The sequence below is a fragment of the Xiphias gladius genome, chromosome 22, assembly GCF_016859285.1.
Source record: "Xiphias gladius isolate SHS-SW01 ecotype Sanya breed wild chromosome 22, ASM1685928v1, whole genome shotgun sequence".
In the NCBI taxonomy this organism is placed as follows: Eukaryota; Metazoa; Chordata; class Actinopteri; order Istiophoriformes; family Xiphiidae; genus Xiphias; species Xiphias gladius.
The window spans coordinates 21,109,965-21,120,881 of NC_053421.1; the positions used below are offsets into that span (position 1 = coordinate 21,109,965).

The 10,917-nt window shown below is 37.7% G+C and overlaps 2 protein-coding genes across 3 annotated transcripts; both read right to left on the bottom strand.

Annotated features, from left to right (window-relative positions):
- Positions 1-3,476: 3,476 nt before the first annotated feature.
- med18 (mediator of RNA polymerase II transcription, subunit 18 homolog (yeast)) lies at positions 3,477-6,777 on the bottom strand. Its single transcript, XM_040118877.1, has 3 exons — positions 6,383-6,777; positions 4,912-5,014; positions 3,477-4,081 (listed from the first exon to the last, which is right to left on the bottom strand). Exons 2-3 carry the CDS (start codon positions 4,982-4,984, stop codon positions 3,525-3,527), a joined length of 630 nt encoding a protein of 209 aa, XP_039974811.1. The 5' UTR covers positions 4,985-5,014; positions 6,383-6,777; the 3' UTR covers positions 3,477-3,524.
- Positions 6,778-7,828: 1,051 nt separating this feature from the next.
- On the bottom strand, positions 7,829-10,903 carry LOC120783902. Of its 2 annotated transcripts, XM_040117280.1 has the most exons (9): positions 10,705-10,903; positions 10,277-10,370; positions 10,060-10,145; positions 9,606-9,914; positions 9,177-9,461; positions 8,862-8,906; positions 8,664-8,780; positions 8,459-8,499; positions 7,829-8,349 (listed from the first exon to the last, which is right to left on the bottom strand). In XM_040117280.1, exons 1-9 carry the CDS (start codon positions 10,709-10,711, stop codon positions 8,239-8,241), a joined length of 1,095 nt encoding a protein of 364 aa, XP_039973214.1. In that variant the 5' UTR covers positions 10,712-10,903; the 3' UTR covers positions 7,829-8,238. The 2 variants fall into 2 exon arrangements, with proteins under 2 accessions (XP_039973214.1, XP_039973215.1); XM_040117281.1 differs by lacking the exon at positions 8,862-8,906.
- Positions 10,904-10,917: the final 14 nt, after the last annotated feature.

The following is a 10,917-nucleotide window of genomic DNA, read 5'->3' on the forward strand; positions in this document are numbered from 1 at the left end:
CCCAGAGAGGAAAATCAGTGTGTGCTCTTCTCATACCCAAAACTACAGCAAGCTTAATTGTGTTATGATAAACTGACGCCAAAGATGTTTAATGGCTGTAGGGGTGAGTGGATGGTGCAGCTATGGTGTTGCATTGAAACTGTGCACTCCATGTCAAGGTATGAGACATAGTAAAAAAAAAAAGGCTGAATTAGATTGTACTATGCATTACCATTTCCAACAAGTGTCTACAGTATAATCAATCATTCAGGTCAATTATCAATAAAAAAGCCAAACATTTGCTAGTTCAGCTTCCCAGATGTGAGCTGCTGTGAATGCTTGCTGCTTTTCTCTGATTTATATCAGTTTAAATTGAATACATTTAGGTTTAGGAATGATGGTTAGAAAACAACAAGCAATTTGATGACGTTATATTGGGCACGTGACACTATTATCAGCCATTTTATAGACTAAATGATCAATCAGTGAAGTGGAAAAATAAAAGGTAAATTGATTAATAACGAAACTAATTGTTTTGCTGCAGCAGTAGTAAGTATATATGTTGAAAATAAATAGACCGTCTTTGTCATGAAATTGCAACTTATTTTCAATTTTAAAAGCACCTGATGTTCTGTATAAATTATTTTAAAAAGCAATTTGAAGACTGAGCTCGAGGAAAGTTTTCTACATTTTTTAATAAACTAAATGATAAAACAACAAAATAACAATTAATGCCTCGCGGTTGTATGCCTCCACCAACCAGTCAAGTTGCAGTTTACATCCATGTCTGTCCAGACTCATAATTTATGTAGGGAAGACTTTGAAGGATTTTAATGAAAGCTATTAAGTGTATTTGCTGAACATTATGATGTCACAGTGAAGTTGACATTTGACCTTTTGGATATAAGGAAGGTCATCACTTCATAATTTTATCCTATTAGACATTTGTGTGAAATTTTGTCATAATTAGCGCATGAATTCTTGAGTGATGGCCAAAACTTGTTTTGTGAGGTCACAGTGACCTTGGACTTTGACCTCTGAATTCTAATCAGTTCATCCTTGAGACAATTGTGCCAGATGTAATGAAATTCCCTCCAGGTTTTCCTGAGATATGACGTTCTTGAGAATGGGACGGACAACCCAAAAACATAATGCCTCCGGCAATGGCTGTCATGCAGGCGTAAAAATAATTGACAGATTGATCAAAAACCAAAATACCCGCAGCTCTGCTGCAGTAGTTCATCTTACAAGCCTCATGAAAATAGCAGCATCTGTGAGACCCCACACTCGACAAAATTTTCATAACTGACAGTAACAATCCCGCGATGAAAACGAATCAGTTTGATGATCACTCATGTATCCTAACCCCCCTCTGAAACCTTATTCATAGAATTATTAGGATTTTTGCATGTATGTGTTGGGAGAGGATGTCACTCTGGTCTCGGTTTCTTCACATAAACCATGGGGTTTATCATATTGTCTCTGGCACTGAGCTAAATCCCTCACTTGTGCAAATCAGTGGTTGGCTATATCCACAATACTCAAGAAGGCCTAATGCCAAGATACTGATAAGCCTAGCTATGCCTCTGTTCTCCAGGAAATGCGGAGTGGAGGTGCAGTGGGATACCAACTCATCACCAAAGAGCACTGTGCTAAACACAAGTTTAAGTGGAAGAAAGCCAGCAGACTGTAGGGTATCCATGCTGGACATATAAAGCCTTGGGCAAAGAGGCATCTGCCTCTTTAATACATAATTCACTCAGAGCTGAAACATCAAGCTTTACTCCTAAGGGCCAGTAGTCTGCTTCTGGTTGTTGGAACATAAAACTGTCTCGATCAGATAATCTGGTCTCATTGACAGATGACTTCATGTACTGAGAAGGGAAACTATAAAATCGGGTTCAATTTGTGCACAAAAAAAGATTTGCCTTCAAAACAGACAAGAATCCCATAGCAATATAATGTACAGTATATCAAAATGTTCAAAGGGTGGTTTTTCCAGGTGCACCAAATGTAAGTGGAAGCAATGTCATCTCACCTTTCCACCTCAGCGAGCTTGTCCTCATCAGCCTTGATATGCAGGTAGGTCAATGTGTAGAGACAGGCATCTGCCCCTGAGCTCTCCCTTCAGACATGCACATGGTCACTTTACATCAACAACCCTTGTAAATGCATCTTCCTGTCGCGGTATTATTAGAAGGACTCGTGTAAGATTGCCCACATTATCATAGCTGACAGGATGTGCATTAGTTACTTCAGTCTCCACAGGAGATTGGCCATAATGTCAACACACTAGCTTACATATATGAGGCAGCTGTGGTGCTTTCACGTGTAATAGTCCCAGCTCAAGTTCCCATGAAAGAGGCACTAATGGGTTAACAGTAGAAATGAAAGGGAAAGAGAAGGAAAATCAATGCTTTTGTTGAGGGGAAGAAAGGCTTTCACAGGTCTATGTATCATTAAGCAATTGAGAAAGCTAATTAGAGTGGGGGGAAAAGATGTGCACATCTCACAGCTAATTATTTCCATGGCAACCACAGCTCCTGTAGATGATCTGAGGTAGCATTCTGTTTGCTCTGATCAAGACAAGAGTTACATGAAGAGCAAGAGAGACCCCTAGTGGCATATGATCGTGTTCATGACTAGATAGTCAGAAGAGTGATGAAAAAGAACTTTGTAACTTTAAACACAGAACAAGAATCATATAAAATTAAAATATGTTACATCAATAAAAAAAATATGGATTTTTTTGCAGCATTACATCATCCTTTGGAAACAGCTTCCATTGTTGTCTCACCTTATGTTTTTTATTTTTTTAAGGCTTAATCCTCCCATAAGATTCTGAGTTGTAACTGTCTTAGAGAAGGAAAATAAATCAATGTAACAAATTAAAAAATAATCATATTATTAAAAATCAAGAACTTTAAACTTAGGGATTTAAAAATTTGAAATCCCAGGAGCCTCCTGAATAACTCCATGCCACATCATATAAAGACCCATTACCAGTATGAAAAATGATAATTGATGAAATACTTGATTTTTCTGTATTGTGTAAAGGGGTTGTTATTTTACTGCAGGCACTGGCTTCTTACATTTCTTGTACTTTCTTCTGTTTATTCCTAACACATTGCTATTGTTGCTTCTGTGAAAAAGCAACACTCCACTAGTCCAGGAACACCCTAATGAATGAATGAATACTACAAATGTAAACACCTTAATAAACTGGGTTTAAGTTGAACTACTGTATGGTCTAACTTTCTGGCAGAGTGATAAGTTCACCATGTCAAAATTTCTATGACCATGCTTCGGTGAAAACTGATAGAAAGCAGTTATATTTTGTAGTGATAGCTGAGACATTCTCAAGTTCACATAACAAATTGACCAGAAGTGTAACTGTTTAGTCAAAGTTGCACTGTATTTCATTTTAAGTAACAAGAGAACATTGATGTAAGAAAAAAAAAAAAAAAAACTAAAAGAAAAAACCAAAAAAAACGAGCATTTGTCCATGGTAGACAGAGAGGAGTCAACCCTATTAATTGTGTCATTTAATGTCTCTGTTTGCTCGGGTCGATCTTCTCCAGGTGGACCAGGGGCTTGAGTTGCTCAGCAAAGCTGCGCATGTCCTCTGACACATTGTCCTGGCCAGCGGGAGCCAACACACTCAGCTCCACCAAGTATGAAAGGGATAGGCGCTCTATGTTCTCCGTGTTTCCTGGTACTAGGATGCGTGACAGCTTGCTGACCACAACTTTCATTGCACCTTTTCGGAATATATGTCCGTTTGCCACAAACTCATGGTCCATGCGGAAGCCCATCTCATTTAGGAACTCTGGCAGGCTGTGAGAGGCAGCCACGTCAACACAGTTGCGTACCAGGGCATGGCGGCTCTTGTCTCCCACTTCAGGTTGGCCCAGGTAGCGTAGGTGCCATGGGGCTGTGGGGTGTGAGAGGGAGCGTCGGGCACGCAGAATGAAAGGGTTGCCTTGTTGGCCTTTCAGAAGATAAACCAGTTCATGATCTGTAAAGGTCTCAGGTTCCATGTTGTCACACAGACCTCGGAGGCGATGTAAGAGGCTTTCCAGAGCCTGATCTAACACACTGCCTGAATTGTGATAGGGTAGAGAAACAGCCGCATAAATTTAAATTATGTGGTGTGATGACTTAGACTGCACAATATGTTGTGTTCACAACTGTCATTTCAATATATATTTCCGCAGTGAACGCTGCAAAAACTGCCACGGTACAACAGCTGAAATTCCTTGAGCTGAGACAGAAATAGAACTTTGTCACAAACACAGCAGATGTTCATCTGCCTGACCAGGTTAGGTTAAAGATCAGTTGTCACCATTGCCATGATGGTAACATTGCAGACATATATAACATTTTAATACAACAGCCCTGCAATAAATCATACCTTCATGAAGGTTATAATGTTCACCTTTGATGAAACTGTTTTAGAGATGTGTCTATCCCTAAGGTTCCAGAGAATTTATCCCGAAAAGCACTGAAGCCGTTTTGTCAGTTCATGACGTCCCAGCATCACATTAAGGCACTTTACGTTAGTCTTTCCTTTAATATGTCACCCATCTCTATATAACATAACTATTCTCGTTTGGAGCAGGAACTTTTGTCATTTGTCATTTTCCTGTTTTATGCATTATAGTGATACAGAATATTATGTGGTTGTTAGAAATAAGAAATTATGATTTAGGCTCTATATCTAAAGCACTTTCAAACATACAGTATGCTGACATTGTTGACATTTTAAGTTATCATATCTCATAACACCATAGTAGTACTGTAAACCTTGTCACTTATCACTTATTTTCTTTGTATCATTCAGTCTTAGAGGCCACGTACAACACCAGTTTATAGTCTATTACTGAGAAGTTTCATCTGTCCTCAGCTTTGGGTGTTTCTGACTTATCTTACCTTGCAGCAGGTACTCCATCATATTGATTGTGCCTCCGGTGACTGGCATCACAGTGACAGGAGGAGCCTCCATCTTTTCTCGGGTACTTTGTTGTTTTTGAATCTGAAGGAGCAACATATTATTTGCTACAGCAGGGGCATATCGGCTACATTTTACTGTTTTACAACACTTGAATTTTCCAGTTGCTACTGAAATTTACATTCTTTAATTCCTACAGAGGACATATAAACAACTGGGGATTTTTAAAAAAAAATTTTTGTTTAGCTCAATTTAATTTAAATTTTTTATTCATTTAAAAGCCAAACACACTTGTGGTATTCTTTCTAAAATGAAAATCAAATATTGTTCAACACTGTTGCAGAATTTCCCACAAATTTGTTGCTTTTGTAGGTTGCTGTGCTTTCACCCTTCTGTCCAGCTCATCCCAAACCAGCTCCATGGAGTTAAAGCCTGGAGACTGTGCTGGTTTTCAATCATTTGAAGCCTGTTATCTTGTTCTTTTCTTATAAAGATGGTTCTGACGTAGCCTGTAGATATGTTCTGGATCATTATCTTGCTGTAAGATGAACCCTGACCAACCATTCTGTCTTCCTTTGTTAATTGTCTTTTTTTCACCCTTATGATAGCAATATACACTGAGTTAGCAGTTTATACACTTTGCTAAAACTAATTCAGTCTTATATAACAGTCCTGCAATAAATCCTACCTTCATGAAGGGTGTACGTTCATTTTCTATTTAAATTGTTTTAGAGGGGTGTTGATTCAACTGTATGATCATTTTGGGGGATGTAATTTGTGCTACTATTTAATTATATTGCGTTATACAGGTAGGTGTTTCTGTTATTTAGCCTATCCTCACTGATATACTGTAAATCAGGTGGACAAAATATTAAGAAACACCTGTCCATATAAAACAATACAATCACAGACTGTCGCCTCCAGAATTAGCATAAAATTGAATCAACACTTCTCAAAAACAATTCAACTCATTAAGGTAGGATTTACTGCAGGACTGCGGGATTAGACTTCATTAGTTTATTTAGGTGTACCTAATAGTGCAGTACTGTCTAAATAATGCTTCAGAAGAAGTAGTAGCACGCTAACATTGCCGTTATACAGACGCCTGTAACTTTCAAGGCTTAATTTACTTCCATTGCTGCAGAAAAGCTTAAAATTAACCAATTACTTGATCTCAGAAAATGCCCTTTTTGTCTGGATTTTACATCATTCTTTTTTAAATTTACCTAGCGCAGTTTACCACTCATCTTTGTACAAGTTCAGGTTATTCACTGACTTGAACTGCTTAAATTTCAATACAAACTAGACAGTTGGGGTCTTTTGCAGTGTAACTGAGTTGTCAACTTTTATCACGTTACCTGGCAACCAGTGTTAGCCACACGTAGCGAGCTAGTCCTACATTTAATTAATGTAGCTACTTCACTCACTAGCAAAAGCAGTTTGCTCCATTACCTGAGAAACTCCCAAGAACAAAATACAGCGGAGGAAAACCGATTAATGTTGGTGAATTCGTCTTCGGTAGAGCCTCCACACTAAAGACCGAGGATCCAGTAGGCCTGACCGGTTCGTTCAATCAACACACGGCTAGCTTGCTAGCAGCTAGCCAAGGTAGATATCGTCAGTTAGCCAATATGTCACTCAAGTTATCGTGCTAAGCATTTCAACGTTAAATTGCTTGGATATGATGGCAAGTATCTATCCGTGAAAGCAAAGAGCCGATTAAAACAAAAATAGCCACACGGTTCGGGCCATTATCAAAGGAAGAGTTAACACAGTCAGCAATAGTGCATAAAGAGCGTTTCTTTTCTTCCTCGGGTTTGTTTCGCTGAGGTTGCCAGCCAACTTTAGGGCGCATTACAGCCGCCTACAGGAATATAGTTAATTTCCAATGTAACCGGTAACGGAGGAAGTACAAGAGAGAGTAGAGAGTTAGTAAAAATATAGAGGTACTTTCACAAAAATGTTCTAAAGAGTACATTTTTACGCTTAATTATGCGTAAGTGCTCCTTACAGTGTTATATTACCATATCGGTCTATATTATATCATTCAGTTATCATTAGTGATGCATTAACGCATAAGCAATGGTGGACGAACTACTTACATCATTTACTAAAGTAAACGTATCAAAACCACGTCCAGAATCTTGCTTAAAAGTGCAGAAGTAAGTATTATCAGTAAATGTGTCAGAAGTAAAAGTACCTTTTTATACTGTTAAACTGTTATCATATATGTTAATGTTTACTTATAACTGATGCACACTACTGATAAACATGAAAGCTGCAAGAGTTGCTGGTCGAAGTGGAGCTGATTTTAACTAGCGAACTTCGTATAGTCTTGCATAGTTTTAATCTATTACAACTATCATATTTCATAAGATGATAATATATTTTATAGGTAAAACCTGAATTTGGAGTGAAGTAAAAAAAAAAAAAGTACAGCATTACCCTACAAAATGTGGTTAAGCAGAAGTGTAAAGTAACATAAAATGGTAATACTCAACTAAAGTACCTTAAAATTTCACTTAAGTGCAGTACTTTTACTTTCCACCATTGTATGTAAGTATTTTAGTGTTTTGGCTGGTTGAGGTGAAGCAAATTCTAACTTCTTTGCGTACAGTTGAGCCGTTTAATCTATGCTTAATGTGCACTGCAACTATAGCTGTCAAATAAATAAAATAAAATTTAAAAAAATACAATATTTCCCTATGACTATCAATGGGAATACTCAACTAAAGTACAAGTAACCCAAAAGTGTACTTATAGAATGTACACGTATAAATGTATCAGTGCGTTCCACCTCTGTCTGTATGCAGCTACTAAAGACGGTACACACAAGTAATATAATTTTTACATAAAATATCATTTCCAATAATTACCATCAAAGTTCTTTATTAAAAATGTCTGGACAAATACAAATATTTTTCAATACCTAAATTGTCAGTGATGTTGGAGCTAGGAATTATGGAATAGCAATATCCCCTTGATTTTCAGAAAGGTTGTTCCTGTGTTTGATAAGGTAAGGAAAAAAAAAAAGGAAAGGAAATGATAAAGTAATTTTTTATTGTGTAGAGAATCCAGTCAGATTTTATCATGACTGCTGAATTGGGTCACTTCACTCAGATAAGAAACTTCCTCATCAAAAAAGACCCAATGCTTCAAAATTTTCCATCAGAACAGCCTGGGTGAAGTCACCAATGTTTTTTTTCCCAAGAAACACAAGTATTGAGGAATTAAATTAATCATATGACACTGAGGGTGGAAACTGTCATTTAAACATTTATGGACCCTCTTAATCTGGGACCTTTTCTCTATACGTTTATTTCACTATACAAACAATCACTGTAAGTCATATGATTGTTTGTTTTCTGAGCAGCTCTTCTGATGACAACTGATGAATAAACCACTGAAGTCCTCTCTTCCTGCAGGAAGAAGAAATTTCAGTATCCAAACAAAAAACATACATGGTGGTTTCTTGCTGCAGGTAAATAGTATTAGGTTATGCTATCATCATAATCATGTAACACTTACCCTGCCATAAATGCAACAGCCATAAGGACGATCTGAAAAATCTTTAGAGATACAGAAAGAGATACAGAGTCATCAGGAACACATAAACCAGACACTAAACACCCCCCTAGGCCTTTTATATGTTATGCAATCGGTGTGTGAAGGAAGCAGACCACTGAACAAGCAAGAAACAAGTTTCAGTAAGATAAAAAGCTACATAGCCTACCTGCCTGAAAACGTGGTCTGAAGTAGAAAATTATAAGTGCCATTAAAATAAGAAATGCAAGGGCTGCTGATGTTCCATAAATAGCTGGTATCAGATACCGAGGGATTGTAAGTGTACCTGAAAGACCAAAAAGAAAAGAATTGGTATTCCCTTAACTCAGTTCACAAACTCTTTACAGAGAGACGGCAAAACACCCACCTGTTGTTTCATTTGAAGCATTTGATGGTGCGTGAGTTCCATTGCCTGTAATGTAAATATCAAAGCTCTGCTTTGCACATCAATCTAAAGACCCATATGGATCTACACATACTGATATAGTTTTTGTGCCTGTCTCCTCGTTTGCTTTGTGGTTAGATTTGATGTTATTGAATTACACATCACATATCAGAGCACAAGAAACAGATGAATCCCCACTCTGGTTTACTCGAATATGGCAAAAAAAAAAAAAATCTAAGTCAAACCAGTTATGTCAATATTGACATAAGACAATGTATGTGTGTGCTCTTTTCTTACCTGTGACTACACACAAGTTGATAGTCAGTAGCTTCTGTCTGTGTCTATCGCATCTCCTCGTCCAGCAGGTATATTTCCCAGCATCTGCTCTTTGCACATTTGCAATGCGTATATACTTGTTGGTATTTACAAAGTCTGTTTTCGATCTTACTCCTGAGGTCCTTAGAGCCGTCAAATTACTTGCTTCAAAAGTCCATTTTAAGTTAGTAAATTCACCTGGACATGCATGTGTAAAACTGCTTCCAACAGTCACATTTATTATCTCATGAATTTCATCCAGAATCTCTGAAAAAAAAAAAAAAAGGTAAAGGGCTTTGGGGATAAGGATTGGCTTCAGCAAATTATTTAAGAAATTTACAGAAAAGGATAAGCACAGTCGGTATCTTTGTCTAAGGAGAAAAAAATGATGGCAGCTACGATAATTCAAACCTTTGTTGACTCTGATGACTGTGGAGTGGTCACTATTGCACTTGTTGTCATAACAGTTTTCACACCAGTACAGGCCTTGATCATCCTCGGTAAATTTATTGATGACCAAGGAACGATTGTGTATAACACTCCCTCTGAGATGAAAGACACTGCGGTGTCGTAGTCCTTGCCTATCTTGAAAAAATATCTGGATTTTTTTATCATGTTCATCCTTTTTGTAAAACCATTTGAAGGAGTTTGAGTCACGTCTCATATGTTGACAAGGTATCACAGCTTGACATCCCAGCGAGAAATGAAGGTGGTACATGCCTGTTAAAATATCAGTTTTCTGTTATAACACTAAAAGTAGCTTGACAAATGAAAAATATGAATAATGTATTGTCAGACAGCAGTATTATAACTAAACCTGCATTTTAAATACATGGCAATATTAGTGATTTAATCAGTTACTTACTGTTCCCTGAGGCAAAGGTGGACGAGTTCCAAATAATCAGTAAAAAAATAATGGTTTTCTGCATCGTGGTTGAGGCATTCACATTTCTGCAGAAATAAAATCAAAACTGAACAAACAGAATTAGCCACTCTGTGGGTACAGCGTGACTCCTACTTACACACAGCAGGGACTGCATCATATGAGAAAGTTTTCGATTCAGAGTGATGTCTTGACTCACGCTGACACATCGGAAGTGGTCCAACAGCCAATGCGGAGGAACTTTACCGAGGCTTTCACCCACGCTGTTTTTTTCCGATGGTGTGGCATGTCTTCTACTTTTCCCCATTAGCATAGGTGTTAAGATACAGCATGTTTATCAGTGACAAGTGAGATATCTCATTTAAAAGGTGTAAAACAGTTTGCACTCACTTCTGTTCATGCATTCCAATTTATACAGTTTATTCATCTGAGATCATTATTGTAATCATTAGAACCATTAGCACAAATGTATGTTTGTTTATTTTAATAAAAAGAAAAATTAAAAGATAAAACAAACAGTTTAATTACATCGATTCTAAAACATCTTTATATCACAATTGGATATTTCCTCATAATCTGTTATAAACGGGGACTCCATACTCCAAATTTCACATATTTGCTACTTGCCAATCATTAAGAAGAAATCAGTTCTTTTCTAATCAGATCGCCGCCTCGCTGTATCCAAACTCCGATAGTTACGTCCGTGCCTGAAGTCACCATTGGACAGGCGGGCAGAGTCTGCGCCGACTGCGGAGCCAGCGGCGATGACGTCATTGCCATCTGCACAAGTGTTTACCTCGCAGTCCACTGTTTACCATCCAGCAGGTCTCCTCCTGGCGG

What these genes read in the sequence shown, in the direction of transcription:
- med18 (XM_040118877.1), bottom strand. Translation starts at nt 4,984, where the DNA reads ATGGAGGCTCCTCCTGTCACTGTGATGCCAGTCACCGGAGGCACAATC. An exon ending in GATGGAGTACCTGCTGCAAG is followed by an intron (nt 4,082 to 4,911) that starts GTAAGATAAGTC and finishes ATCACAATTCAG; the next exon opens with GCAGTGTGTTAGATCAGGCT.
- LOC120783902 (XM_040117280.1), bottom strand. An exon ending in ACCACTTCCGATGTGTCAGC is followed by an intron (nt 10,146 to 10,276) that starts GTGAGTCAAGAC and finishes TTATTTCTGCAG; the next exon opens with AAATGTGAATGCCTCAACCA. An exon ending in CAGACCACGTTTTCAGGCAG is followed by an intron (nt 8,500 to 8,663) that starts GTAGGCTATGTA and finishes GTATCTCTAAAG; the next exon opens with ATTTTTCAGATCGTCCTTAT.